General features: G+C 43.2%; 1 protein-coding gene across 9 annotated transcripts in view; it reads left to right on the forward strand.

Annotated features, from left to right (window-relative positions):
* Positions 1-67: 67 nt before the first annotated feature.
* Positions 68-21,868, forward strand: part of LOC107269837 (rho guanine nucleotide exchange factor 11) — a 30,736-nt gene continuing 8,935 nt past the window's right edge. For 2 of the 9 annotated variants that reach the window (XM_015744148.2, XM_015744150.2), the window contains exons 1-19: positions 68-513; positions 4,602-4,879; positions 5,280-5,329; positions 5,816-5,873; positions 8,627-8,847; positions 9,342-9,566; positions 10,293-10,538; positions 11,311-11,592; positions 11,720-11,851; positions 11,937-12,050; positions 12,369-12,467; positions 12,551-12,643; positions 12,714-12,907; positions 13,019-13,308; positions 13,487-13,660; positions 13,927-13,983; positions 19,646-19,781; positions 20,773-20,854; positions 21,146-21,198. In XM_015744148.2, the coding sequence (XP_015599634.1) occupies positions 4,717-4,879; positions 5,280-5,329; positions 5,816-5,873; positions 8,627-8,847; positions 9,342-9,566; positions 10,293-10,538; positions 11,311-11,592; positions 11,720-11,851; positions 11,937-12,050; positions 12,369-12,467; positions 12,551-12,643; positions 12,714-12,907; positions 13,019-13,308; positions 13,487-13,660; positions 13,927-13,983; positions 19,646-19,781; positions 20,773-20,854; positions 21,146-21,198 (2,669 nt within the window). In that variant the 5' untranslated portion in view covers positions 68-513; positions 4,602-4,716. Of the gene's footprint in view, positions 514-4,601; positions 4,880-5,279; positions 5,330-5,815; positions 5,874-7,609; positions 7,881-7,909; positions 8,295-8,626; positions 8,848-8,869; positions 9,109-9,341; positions 9,567-10,292; positions 10,539-11,310; positions 11,593-11,719; positions 11,852-11,936; positions 12,051-12,368; positions 12,468-12,550; positions 12,644-12,713; positions 12,908-13,018; positions 13,309-13,486; positions 13,661-13,926; positions 13,984-19,645; positions 19,782-20,772; positions 20,855-21,145; positions 21,199-21,868 lie in introns of those variants that run through there. The other 7 variants (XM_015744153.2, XM_025087154.1, XM_025087157.1 and 4 more) reach the window with 7 other exon arrangements.

Raw genomic sequence — 21,868 nt, forward strand, 5'->3', positions numbered from 1 at the left:
CGCAGTACATATTTCTGTATAATGCTGTAGCGAAGCCATCGGGATTCTGTTGTACTCGGTTGTACTCGAAGTCGTCGTGATGCACGACGGGACGTTGGGTTGTGCTTTGGCCCGATACAAGATGGCTGACACTTGTTAGTAGTGTATTTTTGTTCGATTGAACGTGCAGTTTGTTATAAAAAAAAAATATTCCGCAGTACCTTTACTCCGATATACGCTACGTGAGCATTTATATAAATAGTATATGTGCAATTTTTCTCCTTTGTATATGAAGCTCACTTTTCTACAATGAATCGTCACGCGACAGAGCGCAATGTGCTGTGAAAGTACGGTAGTCACGATAATTACTCGTCACCAGCCATGTTCATGTGTGTTCTTTTGTTATGACATTGTGATATAATTCTCGTGAAACATAGTGCCAAGGAGATCGTGATAGTGCGTTTTCTCAGCGGTAAGCCGCTAAGCTGAATTTACTACGGAGTCTCAAGACGCCGACGCTGAATTAAATGAAAGGTAGGCGTTTCTCTGTGCTTTTCCTTCTTCCCACTTTGTATCGCACCATATTACGCTTAGCGGGATGATGCTACACGTTTATCTTAGAGATTATTGCTTTAAAAAATACATCTTTCGTCTCACTGACAACCTCAGGAATATATCAGATGACCTCGTAATGCGTAATAATAATTAGCATGATAACGGAACTTCGCGCAGTCTTGTACGGGTTGTCACGGGACCAACGTCCCGTACCTTCTGTCAAACGTTTCGAAAGTCTTTTAAATGTTTATGTCTTTTCATAGAAGGAATCCCGTAAATCTTTTGTCAGGCGAGAGCCGTTTTCTCTCACGGTGAGTGCTTGCGCGTCCAATCCAAGAGAAATATTCGTATCAACGGACGCAACTAGCGAGGGTGTTCGGCTTGTTTACGATGGCCGGTTGGGGAAGGAAAAGAAAAAGAGAAAGAAAGAAGGAAAGAGGAAAAAATTTTAAATCCATCTAGGAAGGTGAAGCTGCATTAACCAAACGACATAACTGATAAGGCGATTTAATGGTAATAAAAAATGTCCAAGCATCGAAACTCATACTGATCTGTTAGCATTAATTTATTTCACTCGTTACAATTTGATTGGTCAAGACTTTATTGTCTGAAATTTATGACGCTATGTGCATATGTAAGATTTTATTGACAAATTTATCAGTCACATGCTTCTTCGTGATTTTGAATCACACTGCTATCAAGGAGCAGCTGTGACAAATCGCTGTCATATTTTCAGTCATTGCTATGGTTCGACAATAAATGCTGACCTTAATTAATACTTTTTTTTATTAACTGTTTCATTTTTTCGTGTAAATTATTTAGCAACGTGTTTTAAAACGTTTTGCATTCCGATTGATATCGTGATAGATAGGACGCGATAAACAAATAAAGAAATTTCTATTTCTTTAACGCAAATACCTCTAGCGCGACCGTTGCAGACGCATCCACAGTACGTCTACAAATGCGTGTTCTAAAATGGGATTAAATAAATCCAGTCCAATTTGGTGTTATCAAAATACAGTAGAGCATCCTTACTCGGGTCATAGCCTGAAAATAATCTTTTCACTCTAAAATTCAGACTCGTGTCTTTCAGCCATTACTTTCCTCACGATGCCAAGCAACGTCGATTTCCTCCGCGACCTAGAATTTCGAGGTAAATTATTCCTGAATGTTTTGTCCGCGCTGCAAGGCCGCAACGTGGAAACACGCTTGTCCACTCGTATGTATGAACCACGGGGTGCGTTCTCATAAACTTATTTAGAGCTTTCTTAGATCGCGCTCGAACGACAACTCATCACAATGATTTCAAACACACAATGGCGACTAACCGCCTAAGTTTTAGCCCGCATCAAGCACTACGCGGATTCTGTCGGCGATATCATTGATCCTGTTTTGAAACAACTTAAAAACTAATCAGAAAAAGTAAAGAAAAACACATTTATTACATCTTTTATTCGCATCGGCCGCCATCATCATCTGCATATTATGCATTTTAATGCAATATTCACTCACGTAGTGCCTTGTCCAAAATTTGCTATGGCCTCTACGAATCCTGTATCCTTGATACTCTCTAAAATGAATGCTAAGAATTGTATGGGATCTAAAGAGACAATAAGAATTATAAAAAAATGTTGTTTTGCCAGTCTGAAAGTTAAATATAATTTCGCTAACCGTCATGACTACCATGGATTATATTCTACTGAATACAAAATATATTAACTCGAAAGAACGTTCTTACACCTTTGGTACATTCCTAAGTTACTGCATGTATACATTCGAACGAACAAACGCATACTTTTGCTCTGGACGAGCGGTGGTCTCTTGGATATCGCGATGCCTAGTTAATGTGCACGATTTTAAACAAAATTAATAAGAAATATGTATGAATATCCGCGTCAGTCAACGACTTCGTGACTGCCGTAGAAGTGTATTGTTTTTCAATTTTACTGTAAATCATTCTCATTACGACGTCGTACGACACCGTCGTTCAGTCTTTGGTATTCCAGCTCGCAGCACGTACACGTCGATATCGAGCTTTATTAGTTTTCATTACTCGCGGAATACAGATAAACAATTACAGCAGTGCCGACTGTTGATCGGAACTAATTGCGCTCGGCTTCGCTCGAGTAACGTGACTCCGATGCGGTCATTAAAATTCTTACATGTACGCTCCCTCGGTCATCCACTGGCCGTTTACATTTTCCTCTGCGCCATGAGGTACAGCAAAGATAAGAAGGCGGAATTTTCAAACTCAATTTTTGACGTTTCCTTATCCGCGCCATCTTTCTTTTAGTTACTTCTCATTGGAATTGCACTGCCATTGGATAGATACACTTTTCTAACGTCCCAAAACGTTGACTCTTTATTCTTTGGAAAACCTTGACGCTCTAGGTCCGTTCCCTCTACTATACGCAACAGAGTGCAGTTACTTTGGAGATTTGAGGTTCTTCAAATAACGGTGCTCAACCCACGGGAAATATTTTCTTTTTCTTGTCTCATACTTCGAAAATACGAGGCTGTAGAAGAAGAAACGAGACAGGTATAATTTACTCTTTGAAGTCTGACATTCTTCAGCCCATTCATATGCACACTTCAACCTTACAGCATGTCCGAGCGAATGCTCGTTTCACTTTGGAATTTCGCATTTTCTCTTGGATTATCGAAATTCAAGCATTGTCATCCCGACTCCTTTGTACGAGCTCTGTATAATACAGATATCAATTGTTACTCGAACGCATTCAAAATTCATCTGGCAGACGACGCGCCGCCATCTTTAATTATCGAGAATCCCCATGCAAACTACCAGAAAGTTATACCAGAGGGAGACTACGTATTCGCGCGGGAAGTTTGATTGAATTTGAAATATGGATAATTGAAAACGGTACGATTTAATCAATTTGAAATAACCGAGTGAACGAGTAGATATAAAAATTGTTATTTCGTAGATTCAAAAGTGTTAGACTATACATATAAAACTGTCTGAAAGAGACTCGCAATCAGTGTCACCATGCCGTTGTATCCCTCAGTGACTATACAATGTGTTTCTGTATTTAGTATCAGAATGAAGTAAAGACTTCATGGTTATCGCGGGAAACACCTGCCAGCGATAAGAACCTGGACTCTCCTTTATTATACAAGCGGAAAGAAATTTAATTGTAATTTATAATTATCGCACCGGGTAAGTCCCGTGTTTCCATAGGCGCGAAATCTCACGACCATTCCTAGCATTCCTCGGGAAAGTTTCTCAAGTCCGATGTTCCGAAGAAAAATGTAACCTATAATAGTAGGAGAGCGACGTAAAGACAGAGGCACGGATAAACACAAGGAGAAACGATGAAACCGTTAATACGAAGCCTTCTGTTTAACGGCAAGAAGATTCTAATCCGTGGCATAAAACTCCTCCCGGCCCATTCACTGACTCATCCAAGGAACGGCCCACGCGTATTCCTGAAGGCAATTCATTAAGATTCACACGATGCCTTTTATTTTCTCAATTCCAATTGGTTCCCCTCTGCGTAGCTCACCGACATCCTTCGTCCGAGAGAGGACTCCGCAAGACCATTCCATTGTCAATTATCAAAGCTCCTCGCAAGAAGCCATCTCAATTCGCTTCTAGCGTACGCTCAAAATACACGTACCTGGTACCCGACGGCCTAGCGTTCAACTTTCTGGAACGCGGCCGCGCAAGGGATTTCCTGGAAGCTCAAAGCCTTTCAACGGTTTCTCGGCCCGACGATCACATCTCGGCCCATTTCTAGCGGCGTTACGTTCGTTCTTTATTTATTCATATTTTTCATTCCCCGTACAGTTTTTCCTACGTTTCGTGAATTCGCGTATCCACGACATGCTTCCGGTTACACGCTCCCTTAAATCCGAAAGTACCGACCGACGCGCCGCTTCTAACGGGTGACTCGTACGACTTTGAGTCTCAAGGCGAATCACTAATCGCGGCGTAAGTCCTTGCCGGTTCCGTAGCTTTTTATTTCCTCGGATACTTATTCCTCGTATTTCTCTTGTACTCCGCTCGGAGAACCCCTGACGCGTATTTACCGATGTCATTGTTGCAGGACAACCGGTTGGTCGGCATCAGCAGAGGTGAGAGAGAGAGAGAGAGAGAGAGAGAGAGAGAGAGAGAGAGATAGAGAGAGAGAGAGAGAGCCGAGGAGGAGGTGACCGTAAGGGATGAATGGAACGACGGCGTTGCGACGCAGCGCCGGTGGTGGTGGTGGCGGCGTCGGGGGTGAACCTGCACCGGTTGCCACCCTGGTCGTCTACAAGGATGATGCCGGATACGGGATGAAGGTTTCCGGCGACAATCCCGTATACGTACAATCTGTCAAGGAAGGTACGTGCATTAACCGTTAACTTCCTAGAGGATGCGTGCAGCCATTGTTGTCATGGTCACCCATGCTCACACGCACGACCTTCTTTTCGTCCATTAAGGGTTGATTAATATTTACGATTAGTTATAACGATAACAGCATATTCTCCCGCTAATTTCATTAAACATTACCCAACTGTTTATTCTTTCAGAATCTAACCCATATCCATCCGATCACGAGCTTCCGGAATTTCTGGATCATCCTCCTAGTAACAAATTAGACTCCCTAAACGCTCATTGCTCCTACCTCACTCCTGCCTAACCTCGCTGCATGCTACACGAGGATCCCCAAGGAAGCAAGCGTATCGTGCAGCACGTATCGAGTCTATTGATTACCTAACATTGAAATCTATGTGTTTTGTAGGTGGTGCTGCTGCGAGGGCCGGCCTACATGCCGGCGACAAAATAATCAAGGTGCGTTCATTTGGTTAGACTGTTTTCACGTATCTACTGGACGCTCCAGTGGCGAAGCTCTGTACGTCAAATTTTTGCCTTCGTTCGGTTGCACTAAGAGTATTGGAGCTCGTGCCACTTTCAGGCTACCGTCACGGCTTTATTCTACGTTCATATACCTCAGTGTAATACGATTACTTCTGACTGGTATAGTAACTGTGTAAATGCACGGGGGGCTCGTGTAGTACCGTCGGGCTTCTAACAACGTGGCAAACAGGCCACTATCTCAAGAGGAAAGTGCGTTAAAGTACGGATGTATAACGCGTAGCTGTTTGTCACAACGTACACGATAATTAAAGATAATTCTCGCGGAATTCGTATACTCTTACTGGACAGTAGTCTGGAGCTTCGAGGAGACGTCCTTCGAGGGTCCTGTCGAATCGAAATTCATAAGACTCTTGTTATTCATTTCTATGTCAGCTACACACGTTCCTCTCGTGTTTCCAGGTGAACGGCGTGAACGTGATGCAGTCGACGCATACCGACGTTGTGGATCTGATCAAATGTGAGTAAACTCATATATCCCTTGGACTGATTAATATTCTCATCGACTCCTCAGATGTATATTGACGTAGACGCCTTGTCGCAGACGGCGCTACGATAAGCGTCCAGTTGCGACAGACAACGGTGCATAGAGACGGAGGAGGACGACGCGCCACGTCGAGCGAAGACGCTTTTTTTTCTTCTTTCGAACGTCACCGACGTAGACTGCAAAAAGAATTTTATACCGGTGGCTTCTCCTCACGATTTCAATATCGTTCCTTGGCTCGAAGCGCGCATTTAACGTTGAATGCGATTAACGTTGTCCTTACTTTGTGTGTTGCCAATATATATATATATATATATATATATATATATATATATATATGTATAGAATATATCTGTATAGCTATACAAGCCCCAGGCTCTAGTGATGTAAGCATGTGAGTTTATAGCGGTGACTGTTTCGCTTTTCTATCTTACTTTATTGTACGTCGGATGCATACCTGCATCTCTGGGGCCACGGCAATTCCTAGCACGTACAAATGCGAAAGCCCCTCAAACAATGAGTCAAACTCCTTGGGTATTACGATTCTTTTTCGGAGACTTTTTTTACGATGCGAGAATTCCTTCTTGCGACCGGAGACTTGGCTTTCATTGTTTGGGACATGAAAATGGGTGGTGAGTGACGATAGTCCGTTGGGATGTTACGGATGTATTTAATTTAACGATTTATCATTTATTCGGATTTAAAGATGATTGTCGATGCATTGTGAAATTATTGTATACGTATTAGCGCGTACCACTGCGTGACCTCGACGTTTGTAATGGTTTTGTCGCTTTGTTTATCGTTTACGGTTACAATGTCTGATTTTGTTTATAAACTTCGAGCGCATCACTTGCATCGCCGATTTTTTTTTGTGCTCTTTATTTGCAACGTACGAATATTTATAAATCTTTTTTTTTTCATTGTCTACCGCATTACGATTAACCGTGCCCGGTTGGGAATATTCAGAATGTTGTTAATTGAGAATCGTTGCACAATTCGAGTGTACGCGAAAGGTAAAAGTAGTCGCGAGGAATTTTGTGATTCGAAAGAAGAGTTTTTCCAGTTTTTCGAAATCGAGAAATTCCTCCGTCTAAGAAATCACGATACAAAAGATGGAAATAACCGCTGAGCTGGCTTGCTCTCCGACTCTTTTTTTCTGGCCTTCCTGTAAAGCAGAGATTCTCAAACGACGGAAACGAGGTGCCGATCCAGCGACACGGTTAAACCGTACCGACTGTATACGCGGTCGAAGAGCCAGGTCGACGGCGATGTAGATAAAATTCAAACGATCCCACAAGACTATCTTTAAAGTCCTGTTACGCCTGCGAGGATCGCGTAAAGCTTTCCTTATCAGCGTGCTCGACGCAGGATCTCGGCGAACGTCGTAATCTCTGTTATGTACCAGAGGGGATACCAGAGTGACAGTCGTAAATTTGAAGCGTCACCCCATATGTACCAGCTCGATCGTCTCCGTCTATCTCTGTCTCAGCGCCATCCCCATTCCGTCGTTCCACGCTCATCCTCTCACTCTCCAATGATCATGGATCAGCAATAGTTTGACCGTGATGCTGTATAGTCATATGTAAATCTGTAAACATTGGACCTCGTCATTCATATTAATACCCACCTGGTCCTGGGGTTCTCGGTACGAGTCCCGTGCGAACGTCGTGTAACGCCCGCGCCACGCGAGATTTCCTAAGGCGTTGCGCTTGGTTTTACGCAGTTTCGCGAGGGACGCCGAGCGTCGCGGTGTCTTTTGAACGCTTACGAGTCACAAGATCAAGTCTCTCACGGCTTGTCGAATACGCGCGATCGGCCCGTGCGAAAATATCCAACCGGCGTTCACACGTGTGTCCACGGTCTTAACGTATCCCCGTTTCTTTCTATTTCCCAGTAAACAACCCCCATCGTTCTACATGAGAACGCCCACGACGTACGACCTGAAACGGGCCTGGGACCAAGCTCCCGTGGAGCTTTATTTGGGTACCCAGTTCTATCTCGTCGTATAGAGTGCGCTTTCCTAATATCTAATAATGCCCGATGGTGTTGGTCTTATTACTAACATTAGATTATACTATCCGTATAGCGATACGGTGAATTGGCAGTGCGTATCCGCCTTACGGGACCTACCCGGTGTCTGACTCATTGCGGGGATATATCTCAGCCATTCCGTATCGTCCGGGAGACACGGCGGATCGTACCTCGTTTCACGGCTGCGTCTTCCACTTGGTTAGCACGTCGAACCTCTGGATTTGGTATCCGTAAGGTCTCACGTACCCGATGGGGAGATCATCGTTATCGTATACGACTTCATCCGTAGACGCTGCTGCTTACATTCGGAATTCGAGACTCGGTGCACGCTTGGATTACGTTTCGCTGAAGTCAGGACGTTCACTCGTACGTCACACGAGCGAGATAATCGCCAGGGAGATATAAATATTTATACCTTGGCGGAATTAGAGTCTCGGGTCTTCTGGATACGAGACGGGAAAAGAGCTCTGCTGGGTTAATTGTGATTTTCCTTTTTGATTTTTTTTTTCGCCTTTCAATTTGTAAATCAAGCAGGACTCACGTTGACCCACTTCGTAATCTCAGTTGTATAACGTGGTGCTAGAAGACGGTCTCTCTGAAAATTTTCCAACGAGGTCGCGCGCGCGCGCGCGCGCACTTTATAACCATGCAAAAATATCTGATGACTAATCCGACGTCCTTGAACTTATGTTTTGTAGCCTCGACGCAGGTGGTTTTGACGGTGCAGCAGAAGCCAGTTGCAGCTGGGCTGCAAGTTGGCCTCACGGGTCAGCAACATCAGCGACCAGCCAGCCTGTCGGCCGGCTCCACCATGGTGTCACCGCCGCAACCCGCGACGACGTCCCTTCACAGGGCGTCAACGGCACCTGCGGGCGGTGCGCCATATAACGCACGTATTACCGGGCCCCAACCCGTCGACGTAAGTCCTAGTCCCAACCGGAAGTTCCGCAACCCCGTTGCATTCCTGAGACGCGACTCACACAAGCCTAACGAATCTTCACGCTCGACTCTTGTCTCTGCTTCTTCTTCGTCTTCTATCTGCTGTCCTTCTACTTCTCTTGATAATGCTGCTGCCTCTTCTTCTTCTTCTTCTTCTTATTCACCTCCCATTACTTCCTCGCGCTTTCATCTAACACAGAAAACGTGGATGGCTCCAGTCTCGCCGCTGCTATCGCGACACGTAAGGCACACTTATTTTTCTTTTCTTTTTGACACTTCCGTGACGTTATGCAATTCTTTTTTCTCTAACATTTTATTCTTCTTTTTCTTACTATACTCATGCTTCTTACTTGATCTCTTCATCTGTTTATACTTACGTTTCAACTTCTCAAGTCTCAGAGTCTCTCGTTACGTCTCAACCTAAATCCTGTCGCCTCATTGTAATTCCTGGATCGTTTTCTCTGGACGTTACAGCACGAGAAGAAACGGCAGTTGGAGACGCAACGTGCTCACACGTTTCAGCTGATGTTAGAAAAGGAGAAGAGCTACGTCGAAAACCTACGTAGCGAACTTGCAAAAGCCGGAGCTGGCGCTGGACATGTTAACAACACCGCCACGCTGCAGGCTGAGCTTGCTGGGGCTGAGAGAAGAGTGCGCACGTTGCAGGAGCAGCTCGATGCCATCACTGCCAACGACCAGGTCCGTTTTCAATTGGTACCAAATCGCTTTTGTGACACGCTTACATATCGGTTTGGATTATTATCATTTGTCATATACAATATATATATATATATATATATATATATATATATACACACCTATATTACCTATATACTCGACAGACCCATTGAACGAAGCACCATGCTGGGAAATTTGGACAGGTATACCATTTACAAAGATCACAAGACGTCAAAGTATTATATAACGGATCTGTATAGCCTGTTGACCTTATCCAATACAATGGTGCCTGGTCCAATAACGCTTAAAGATACATATTCATCCAGCTGGGGCTTTCCCCTTTGAGGAGTAAGCATTCGACAGGCCAGAGCCTGAATATTCAAGTCTCACGATTTAATTTTAAAAGTACATGTCAATAACTGGCCAAATCCTTATGCGATAAGCCTTCATAAAAAACTACTGTCCTGTTGCACCCTGTGTATATACATGTATATCAGACAGAAAATTTTAGGTGTTAATTGTAATTCCGCGAAAGTGATAATTCACAGTAACACAAGTACCCCCCCCTTGTCGGAGTTTTCTTGCGTCAGTAAGGATACAAGTAATAGCATAGGGATACAATACTAAGCGCCTCTGCGTAACCGTCATTAAGTCGGTGCGTAAGTGGTCCAAGGTAAATGGTGTGCGTATCTTTTATAGGCTTTTGCTAACCTAACATAACCTGCTTTTGTTGTGTCTCTCTTACAGCTTTGCTCGTTGGTAACAAACACCCCGTCCTCTCCTGGGCATTATTCGCCTTTGAGCAGCAACCCTGGCGACGTACCGCCGCCCCTGCCCTCTCGCAATTCCCTCTCCATGCAAACTCTCTCACCGCCTCCTTTGCCACCCCGACCACCACCCTCAAACACGCACAACATAGTTCAGTCGGAGCTGGAGCGACAACTGCTGACTCATTTAACGCCCCCCAACACCAGTCACGGCATACCTAACTCTGTAAGTAGTCTAATCACCTAATCATCATCGAATTGTACTTTCTTGTGTTCGTTGGTCTCGCGAAAGTGTCTTCAATCCTTATCCTATTTGATTTGTCTCTATTTATTTATTCTCATGTTAAACTATCGAATGGGATTGTACGCAGGTACTGTAGTCTTTATCCGAAACACAAGACCCGTTACTGTATTCATTGTATCTCAGGTACGAATTTGTTGAAGTACACGAGCCTGCGAGAGGCGAATGCTATGTTGCTGGTAATACGAGAAATTTGTTTTGATGTTAGGTTAGGTTAAAAATTGTTTATCAATTGTCATACACTGAACACACATGCTTCAAATACTTATCCAACGCTTAATGTAATAATCATCTGTGTCGATTTGTATATCCCTAACATTATTATCTAAGGAAGACGAGAAGACTTGGTATTGACTAATGTAAATAAAGTATTAACGGTGTACTGTCATACACGGGAGTGATAAATTATATAATTTGTATCTTCGAATTAACCCGTAAAACTTTTCTGGTAGACCAAAAAAAAAAATGGGAAAAAAAGTCTCCTCGCGTACTTCTCAGAAGATGATTCTTAAGTCGATCGCGAGCGCGGTATCGATTTTTAATGTGGTTCGTCAAATTCCTTAAAAATTTTGTTAAAAGTTCGTTGCCGTTCTTTATGATTAATTGCCGCATCTGTCTGTCTTATCATTTTCGGAAGTCCCTTATCGCTGAACTTGAAACGTCGGAGAGAACAGAATATATACTCAGTCCATTATAGTTTTCGCAGGGTGCGAATCTGGGTTCCCTGAGCTCCCTGAATAAGCATCAACGAACGAAATCGAGTCCTGAACAGTTGGGCGCGACAATGATATCACCATCCGAAGCGAGCCGACGTCTGATAGCGTCCGAGTCGATGAACGATCTTTCGCCGCCGAAACTTGGTCGGCATAGCGGAATCGATTTGGATGATCCTCCACACGTTACTCCGCCAGGAACACCTCCGCCGCCTTATCCTATACCCAGTCCAGGAACTGACATTTCTTCCTCCACGTTGAACGACGTAAGTTCTTGTAATGCCGATGCGACGAGTTCATTTGTATCTGTTGCTTTGTTACGCTGCATGTTCTCTTCATTTCTTTCTCTCTCACATCGTACACGCAAGGAATGAAATTCTTACTTTTTCACAGAGTGTACTCGAGAGCTACGTCACCGTCTCGCCGCCACGTCATATAATAGCGAATGAGAGCAGTCCCGGTTTACCGCCACTTCAGCAGCCGATCATGTCCATGGAAGACGACGATATGAGTGATCAAGAAGTGGTAAGCTGTTAAGCGAATAAGCACGAAGTGGTCAGGGTCGTGTGCCAGATTCACTATGTCAATAAAATGATTGATATTTTGACAGGGACAGTTGGAAGATCACGGCCCGTTTAAGTCGCTATCGAGATTATGGGAACACCATGCGCATCTTGCTGTATTTATTAATTATGTCCTGTCAAACAGTGACCCCTCCAGTCTGGTAAGTCAATGCTATCATTGTACTTTACCGCTTTCTTATTATCGCTCTATGGATTTATTGTGTAATATACTTTTCTTGATGACCCGCGGTCAATTCTATCTCTTGGCCGTTACTGGCGGTACTTTGCGGATTTGTGTGTTTGCGACAGTCATTGGGATTTTTCAGCGATTGTCTAACGCGAATGGTTTATTTTACATGGTCTGAAGATGCAGTTATGCATTGGATTTGTTCAAATTTGACTTTCCAACGAACTGAGATAACTGCTTTCGGTTAGTATCGACGGCGTTCTTTCTTATAATTTGTGTCGTCGTGTTTCAGTTATTTTACTTGGTAACGGATCTGTATAAGGAGGGCAACGCCAAAGAGATGAGAAAATGGGCTTATGAGATACACTCAAGCTTTCTAGTACCTGGTGCTGTGAGTATTTTATTCGCTTATTCGGCTGGTGACGTTTTGTACGGTTTGGCTAATGTAATAAATACGAATGTCTGTTTACGCAGCCCCTGCGACTGAATAACGTGGACGAGAACGTTGCTCGCGAAATCGACGATGTCCTCTTGAAGGAGTCCGACAAGGAGGAGATATTACGAAAGGTGAGTTTACATTGGGATTCCGCGTGAAAACGAGCATTATGTTTACTATTCTCGCACCTGTGTACTTCAGATATTCTGGAAGGCGAGGACACGTGCGAAGGAGGAACTGAACGAACAGCTGGCGGATTTTCAACAGAAGAGAACAGCCGGTCTGGGCACTTTATTCGGGCCGAGTGACGCTCAGCTGGACGAAAGTGCATCTGACAAGACTAGAGAGACGAAAATCATCGAGACGTACCTTTTACCAAAGATGGAACCCTATCTGTGAGTATCAATACAATTGCAAAGTGCACGTTCAAAGGACCTCAGGAATGTTTCCAGGACATTTGGGGTATTACAATCTCTAATGCGAAGTGACTTTGATGAATTTTGTAGGGAGGACATCGAAAAGGACCAAGTCGATCTTCGTCAGTTTACAACGGCAGCTGGTCTGGCGACGATATTAACGAAAATTTTCCAAGTACGACCAGTGTCTCTTGATCGGGTACCCACCTTCGTTGCGAAAGACAAATCGAATATCAAGGCGCGGCTGCTCACTGGTAAAACGCGAAAAATGACGGTCAGGGGTCATCACTTTGTAGCTCAACAATACTTTACGGTCACATACTGTAATCACTGTCAACTAATTATTGGGGGCATCGGTCCTCAAGGTTATCAGTGTTGCGGTACGTAAAGGCGGACAGACGTATGTTTTCTAGTCGAAACTCTAACGTATTTTGGCATATGTTATGTAATCTGTCTAGGTAGTAGAAGAAATATGGGGAGAGTCTGCACAATGTATCTAGACACTTATTTGCGGGTACGATGTAAACCAATCATTATCATTGAAATGTTTGGGCATAGATTGCTCGCTGAGTGTGCATCGTCAGTGCGTGCGGGTAGTTGAGGAGAACTGTCCTGGGCCAATGGTTAGAAAGGAAAGGGATCGAATCAGCAAGCTGATGGAGCGCATCCGGTCGGACAAAAAAACTTCCTCGCATCATCATCATCATCCCCAGCATCCACCCCAGCATCACAGTGAGTATACAATGTCAATATGCAGAAATTTAATTACCCTACTATCATGTTACCTAGTCTTCTTCAGAGCCGAATGGATTTATCAGTCAAAGGATATCAGCATTATTTATATACAAGCGATAACGCTTCACTTGTATCCCATAAACAATAATAATTTAAACAATGACATTTCCTCCACGATAACTTTCGATGAGATAATGAACGCTAAAAATTACACAGTTATCGTTAAAAATTGTCTCACGAAGCCACAATTATTATTGTTTTAGTCGACCGATTAAAGAGGAATGACGACGACATGGGCGTCCTGACGGATGGGGAGAACGGTGAGTTTTATTAATACGTACATTAATCATTCCACTCGTCATCCTGCATATACACTTTATTTATATCTAGAACCAAACATTCATCCTTCATCTCGAAGAAGATCACTAATTATTCCTTTTACCTGTTCCAATGAAAAACTCTTCCACAAACACGTCTGTTGCCGTAATCATGGCAATGAAATCCTGATGATGAACTGTCGTGTGGACTTTCGTCGTATCCATATCGACGTTTCAATTATCTACATCAGATATAGAGCAGTAAGCAAATACGATCAAACACGATTCGATATCGAAGGAATCTCGTGTTTCTTTTTCGTATTTCGCCAGTACCATCTGTACGATGAGTGGCGAGTGTCGTTGATACACGAAACATTTTATGTCTCTATCACGTAAAAATCGACTTTCCCGAAAAGCATCAGTGCACTCGGAGTTACTTAATGCTGCGAAATGGTTTATTTATTTCGAGGAGACCGGTAAGTCAATCCAAGATAATTAAAAAACGCATTACCCACTGCGACGAAGATGGGAATTTCGTAAAAAATCATGCAGATGCTTACCAATCGTCCTCGTGGTACCTGGGTATTGCCATTTAGCACGTGACTTCAACGACTTCCGATTTGTTTACAGCGTAACGAAGATTCACATAAAAATAATGAATCGACGTATCGACACATCAATTCCAGTTTGTTTTCAAATTCGATACTCATAAAAAAAAGTAAAATTCTTGCCAGTCCCAATATCATGCCCACTAATGCCATTTTGCAGAGCGGCAATAAAACTCGTAAAAGTTATTTATCGAAGTTTACATGGACTTGACATGTTTTAACATACGTCTGACGTAAGCACGAGATGATCTTTGGTCCAGTGCCAGCAGCCGATTGGCTTCGGAAGTCAAATGTGCCGAATCCTCCTCGATACCGGCAGAATTTATCAGTAAAAAATAATCATAACCTTATCTAGAGACAATAGACATTATTAAAATTCACTGTAGCATGACACACGTGAAGGTGACTGTTGTATCAGCTGACGACAATTAATGGTAGAGTCAATTAATTTAATTAACGTTAGACCCGATGCTCGTGCGTTCCTCCTTCGGCGTTTCGGCTTTGGCGCTATCTCCCGATACACTGTAGGTAGCACATATGTACGTGGTTCAAGGTTATTCCTTCGCGGGAATATTAATTCCGATACCAAACGTTGTATATCGCCAGCTGGCCATTCACGTAACTATCTACTTAAGGCGCCCTACGTCCATTACGTGTACCCTAATGAACGCTTCTCATATACCGGCAGAGCGTCGTAAATCGAAATGGACGTCAGTTCCTGGTCTCGCTGTTTCTCTTTGTATAGAAAAAAAAAAAAAGAAACGTTAACGTTCACTTTACGTCCTTAGTTCTCTAATGGAATAATAATTAGGATAAATTTTTCAAAATTTCCTTCTCTTTGAGACTCTACTATACGAACGCTTCTTAAGTGAATATACTTTTTTTCTTTACTTTAGTAACATCCGTTCAGTCTTAGTAATAGCATTGAAATGCAACAACGGAAAACCACTTTCGATAAGCTCTGGCTTATCTTTCTCTGTCAACTTTACAGCGTCTATGACGATCCTTGATAAAAATTTTTGCCCTGAAGGATAAAACGTGATTTTTACCACGCGGGGAATTACTGTATGTGTATATTGTTAATTTGCTCTTTTTTTGAGTCATCGTTACATTTGCAAACGGTATCGCCTTCGTACCATTACTTGACTCGTGTACCCCGTAATTATTGTTACGGCCCTGACTCCCGTCTACGCACTCCCTCCAGTAATATCAGGCCTCTATCAGCATCGTCGGGTCGGTTAAACCGCACTAAACTCCACGAAACACATTTCACAGTTCAACTGTTCCCAGTGTGCATCGCGCGCTTTGAAGTCGACGAACAGCGTCGGCGTCGCGACGGTCTGTCTCTCGTTCACCCGTAATATAATAAATTACACGTGAACCGATCGTTTTGAATTCGATTTGTGCCGTCAGAGAGTAAAGTTAATATCGATCGATCGAAGTGTCAAAGAAAAAACTGAAGCTACGTTCAGTTATGTTAAATCGACGAAAACTAATAATATCGATTATTATTGACTGATCGTGGCGTCTCTGTCTAATCTATTTGTATATATATCTATACGTTGTACTATCGTAATATGGATTGACGTTTGAGATCGAAGTTTCTTTTTTTTTTTTTTTTTTTTTCCAACACCGTTCAATTACTCTTACTCATCAAAGTAGCAGTATATTATTTTCTCTCGATACTCCTTTGTGTCTCTCATTTTTGTTTATCAAGGAAAAAGCTCGAGCAGCTTCCATTTACACTCGCTTTCATTCTCACCGGAAGTTTCATTTCTGTCGTTCGCTCTTTGATATTTCTGACAGGCTGGGTATATCCTCCCTCCGTCCAACTCCACTGGTTCTATTGTATGTCTATACCGAGAGAATTTTCAGTTCTGATTTTGACAGTCTTGTAACGTCGTGCCTTCTGCGCGGATCTATTGGATTTTGACTGTCTGCCTTGTGCCTTGGCGACAGGATCGTGCAAGGGGGTCGATTTCTAGCTGGAGGATTTGTTATACAGGGGGATCCCTTTCGTACGTCGCTAGTGGAAGTACCGGAAGCGCGGTGCGCGAGTCAGAAGGAAACGAAGCGCCAGAAAGGAGGCGTTAGGGTCTTGGTGGTCGAGTTGATAGGAGGAAGAAGCGTGGAACGAAAATTCGGTCCGGGACCAAAAAGTCTGCACATGTTGGAAATACATTTGCAAGATACACTGGAGGGGGAACGGGCTTCGCCCCACCCCTCGACAAACTTTTCACCCCTGATCAGCAGTTTCAGTAACCTCAGACTCTCGTCCGAGAAGTGTCGGAACAGACTCCACCGGAAGTTCAAGTCGGATGGTAATAAGTTGTGAAGTTAACGTGAAATTCGGCAAGGATAAATACGGCTTGCGCTTGGATCGATTGATCGACGTGACGAAATTTGACAGTGATCTATATCCGATTTCTTATCAATGACCGATGCATGCTTTGCGACCATAGATCGATTTTGCTTATTTTATTTGTGGGTGAAATTTTTTAATTTTTTTTTTTCCGAAGAGTATGAAACCGTTTAACGTATAGGGCGCGTCTGTATAGTGTTAACGCGATACGATCGTGAATAGCGGAAGCCGTAAGTGTGCCGGATTTCATGAAATTCACTAGGAGACGACATTTGTATAAGTGTTGGCTGAGTCGGATGCTCGCCGAGCAACCGAAACAGACCCGTACTGGTTTTTTGTGCTTCGAGAAACGAAAGAAACGACGATTCTGCTCAGGCGTAGGTTTGTCGACGGTGCCCGAGAAACTGTGCAGAGACAATAAAGTAGCTAAAAAGGCAAAACCAAAGATACTCAAGACGCGTCCACACGTTAAGAGCACGATCGCCGGCAGAGTTTGGGAGACTCTTGAAGGCGTCAGATCCAGAGTCTGTGGCCCGAACGACATCGTCCTCTCCGGTCTCATAATACATCTGGACCGTATTGGTCCATCGTCTTTGACGGATGTCAAGCAGGGCAGTGAAAATTGTGATGGGGATTCCTTGAACGACACTGCGGAGAGTGGTCAGCAAGAAATATTTACGGATCTCGCAGGGAATAACGCAGGTTCGTTAAAACACTTTGGTCGTGACGTAAAAAATTTCGTGTCCTTCGAGCGATAAAAAATTAGGTCGATTGTCCGAATCGTCAATTAATTTAATAAAAAAATATTTTTTCATGTATCCGTCAACTTTGGTAATCTTTGCACTATACTCGTGTTTTGTTAAAAAAAAAAAAAAAAAAAAAAAAAAAAAAAAAAAAAAAAAAAACTTTATTTTCAAAATATATATCGCACTGACACAAGGAACGCCATATTGTAGTTTCGTTGCTGACTTCACGCCTGTTAACGTGTCGGCGAGCATTGCTACAGAGAATTATCGTGTTATCTACTTTGACGCTGATAACAATCGACTTCGTTTCGGCTAAAAAGTTTTTACACGGTTCGTAAAATTTTTGGAAAAATTGACGCTTGCCGATCGCACTCGCTCGTACTTATCAAAATCTTATAAGACGTCAATATAATTATTTTTCGAAGATAGAACAAGACGAGTTATCGTGGCCGAGAATACCGTCACTTTGGAAATTTTTTGACGAGACGGAGATAGAATGAAAAAGAAAAAAAAAACTATGGTAAAAACACAAGTCAGCCTTGTTTGGCTCGCGTCACGATTGAACCACACGTGGTTTCTCTTGACGCGAATTTATAGTCTCGACTCTGCTAGAAAATTCGCCTTGCCCAACTTCCTATACACAACTAAGAAGTATCGCGTGAGATTTTGAAATTCCTCCCTACCATTTTGCCGTTTCGGCAGCGCCGTGAAAACACCGCGCCATGTGAACGGAGCCTTAATCGCTGCCTCCCAGGATTAGACGGGTACATGCGCGACACGTGCATGTAGGAAAAGCTCGAACTCGAGCATTCGCGTATTTTTAGATAGAAATTTACGTGTGTCGCCGTCGGCCGGAAACCAAATACACAGAATTTCTTCCCCCTCCGACCCCTCTCCCCCTCGCACCCTGCCATCCGTTCAGTAATACCGTCTCGTCCTCTCACTGAGTCAAAGACTATTATGACTTGTTATTCTTTTTCTTTCTCTTCGCCCCTTCCCGTCTCACATACCCAGACATATTCCATGCCGATCATATATAGATATAACTTTCTATATTTAAACTATTTCACCATACATCGGAATTGCTTCTAGTGTTTACCGCACTTTACAGCCAGTGATAAGGCGCTGTATGGAAAAAGATATTTGGAGTCTGGCCAGTCCCTCCAGAGATCGTATCCCCAACGTAATGGAATTCGATATATATATATATATAGGAGCGTGCTTTGCAAAATTTCCTCAACCCCTCCTAGCAAATTATGCAGAACCTGCGAAATGCACGTAGCCGGCTAAGCTCCTACCCCCAGACCCCAACCGGACCCTCCCCGCTCCTCTTTCTCCAAATACACAACACGCATGCACGCAGCTATGTCCACAAGCACGCGCAACTGAATTCAGAAATATCGCGGATTAAATGGACCAGTGGAAAATTCGCATTTGCTGAAACGAATCCTGGTCATGTATTTTCCGGAGGAATTTCCTATTGTGTTGCAGAGTGCATCTGGCTCCAATTGATTTTTATCTTTGAAACATGGTTTTTTTTTCCTCTTTCACCCTCTTCTTCTTCGACCGTACCCTTAGTACCGGACACGTTTCCCCGAACTAAATGTTCCAGTCTACTACCTCCCCACCACCCTCCGCCAGATGGCTTTCTTATTTTCATTGAAAACCGTTAACCCCCTTTCAAAACTCAGCTGCCGGGTACGGTCTCAGGCTCCAAATGCCAGAATGCATTGTGGCCCCGGGATGCGACCTTGTCTTTCAAAAGATTCCAATACTCTTGTATGGCTTCACTGACTCCAGATCATACCCAAGACTCCATCTGGTCAGATCGCTGTGTCTCTTCCTGGAACAGTGCCAGTATCACTTGGTCGTTTGACTTTTTTTTTTTACATTCTGAATGCACCTTTCGGTTCATATCTAATAACGACGTATTGTTCGTGTGATTTCAGGAGAGCATCGCGGAGGCGGAGCAACAGGAAACGCACGCAGCAGCAGCGAAAGGGGACGCGTTTCCGCTTATGGCGGAGCTGGCGATCACGCCGATAGCATGGACGATCCCTCGTCGAGGGAGGACATTTCTGAAATGTATGTTGCGCACGTGATTGGCGGTGGTCTGTACCGAAGAAGACAGGGAGAAGAAATTTCGTAGTCGCGACGATCAATCGAAGAGAATTCATTTATTGGCTCGAAGGACGTGACGCACGTTTATGGGATGGACCCGTTGATTCGTCATTGCATGATTTCTTGTCAACTTCGTTTCTTCGGTACATGCCCTCCTCTCGTATCAGGCCACGACGATTCGCTTATCGTAGTCATTCATAGTGGTTCATTGTTTTGCCAGTGCTTGAGTGACGTATCTTCCTTTGTTATTGGCATTCTTTTTTTTTCGTTTTTTTTTTTTTTTTTTTTTTTTTTTTTTTTTTTTTTTTTTTTTTTTTTTTTTTTTTTTTTTTTTTTTTTTTTATTATCCGTGAACCTACCACCTTGGTCGGGTTTGATTTAGAGGTCTCTACGTATAGAGTGTATAACGCGATATCAATTAGTAATTCTTAATCAAGTGGGCCACGTGCAAGAGCACGCGCGTTAACTGTCTGTACGTTGGCTGCCTTGGTTATGGGTGAGGATCTTCTCTCTCTTTCACGCCCCTGCTGGCTTTTACAAACAATCGTAAAAGTTCCTGTAAATTCCAAGTACCGGATCCTCAACGCTGTTTGCTCAGTATCAATCGAGTAAACGCGCCAGGCAGTTGTAGTAAATGAAGTATATTTTTGTATGGATAAAATTGTTAGCTACGAACTTCTCGAAATCGCGTACGTATCGATGTGTCCCCGAGAAATAGAGACCGCGTACTTTTCGGTCTGTGACTTTTTTGTTTTTCTTATCGACGTTCTCAACGTGGCGCGTTTATCGTTCATTAGAAAATTTTTCAAGGCCGTCACGGCCCTGGCGCCAATGCTCGAACTTCTGTCCTTACGAAGTAACTCGGGCTGCTTACTTCGCGTGCTATCACGTCGACTCGTCTTTTACTTTACGTTATATAGACATTAATTTACGCTTTGATATTACGATTACATAGGGTGCAGCAAAATATTTCCAGTAAGCCAAAGACGTCAAACATAAACAGGTCTGAAAGTTACAAGGAGCGGTTACACCACAAGGTGAGCTATAATTTTTCATGATTTTTCACAAAGAGGATTCGGCGTTGCATTCTGCATAGTTATTCGTGATAAGGAGTAATTGAGATTCTCTGTCTCTCTCACACGCATTCAAGTGTTCACTTCTTGTTTCATAAACGCTTGTCGTAACCAGCTCCGAGCCAGACTCATTTAATCTTCAGCTCTAGTCTGCCTATGCGAATAGCAATGAGAATCCTTAAGGCTCTTTTCACGCGTATATCCATTAGACGGTTGATCCTGTATATTTAATAATTGACTTCGTTCTCATTACAGCGACAGTTGCGCGAGAAACGAAAAACCAGCGACCCGAATCTCTCCAAAACGAAGTGAGTTGTCTTCCAGGAATCCAGATCTTCTCTCTGTTGGCTCTCTAGCAATCTCTCTCTGGTATCGCTTCGATCTTAGTTCGGCGATTAATTAACCGTCGAAATGCTTAGGCTCGACCAATTGTCAACAGCGTGTAGAAATGGAAGACGTGACTGGATTTCGCATGCGTTTCCTTGCTTGGTCTGCTGTATTTAATTCCGCTAGACATCGACATGTTACTCACGTTTGTTCCTATGCCAAATCATACGCAAGTACCGTTCGACGTACGCTACTGGTATCCGCACTAGTCTTAAATAAGATAATAGAATAAGTTATTACTTAATTGTAGCCAGTTACTTGGTTTATCAAGTTTCTCATAACAGTTGTATGTTTACAATTTATCGTCGTATCTCGGGAGTCTCGAATAAGCATTTTCTGCAGACACCATGGCGTCTGATCGTGCAGACAGCAGTAAGGGATGTAAATTTAAAAAAAAAAAATATGTACATAGTATCCACCGGCGAAACGACCTCGTACAGTACCGGATTTTATTAGAATTCGATATTTCGATCCATAAGCCACGAGCCTTGGGTTATTTCGTATGTTTTGTATCGATTGGCACCCGATTCAAGAACGCGTTCTACTACTTAAAATTTTTCATGAATTTTTGTTTGTATTTTTTTTTCGAGC

Source organism: Cephus cinctus, unplaced genomic scaffold (genome assembly GCF_000341935.2).
Source record: "Cephus cinctus unplaced genomic scaffold, Ccin1 Ccin1_scaffold0690, whole genome shotgun sequence".
Classification (NCBI taxonomy): Eukaryota; Metazoa; Arthropoda; class Insecta; order Hymenoptera; family Cephidae; genus Cephus; species Cephus cinctus.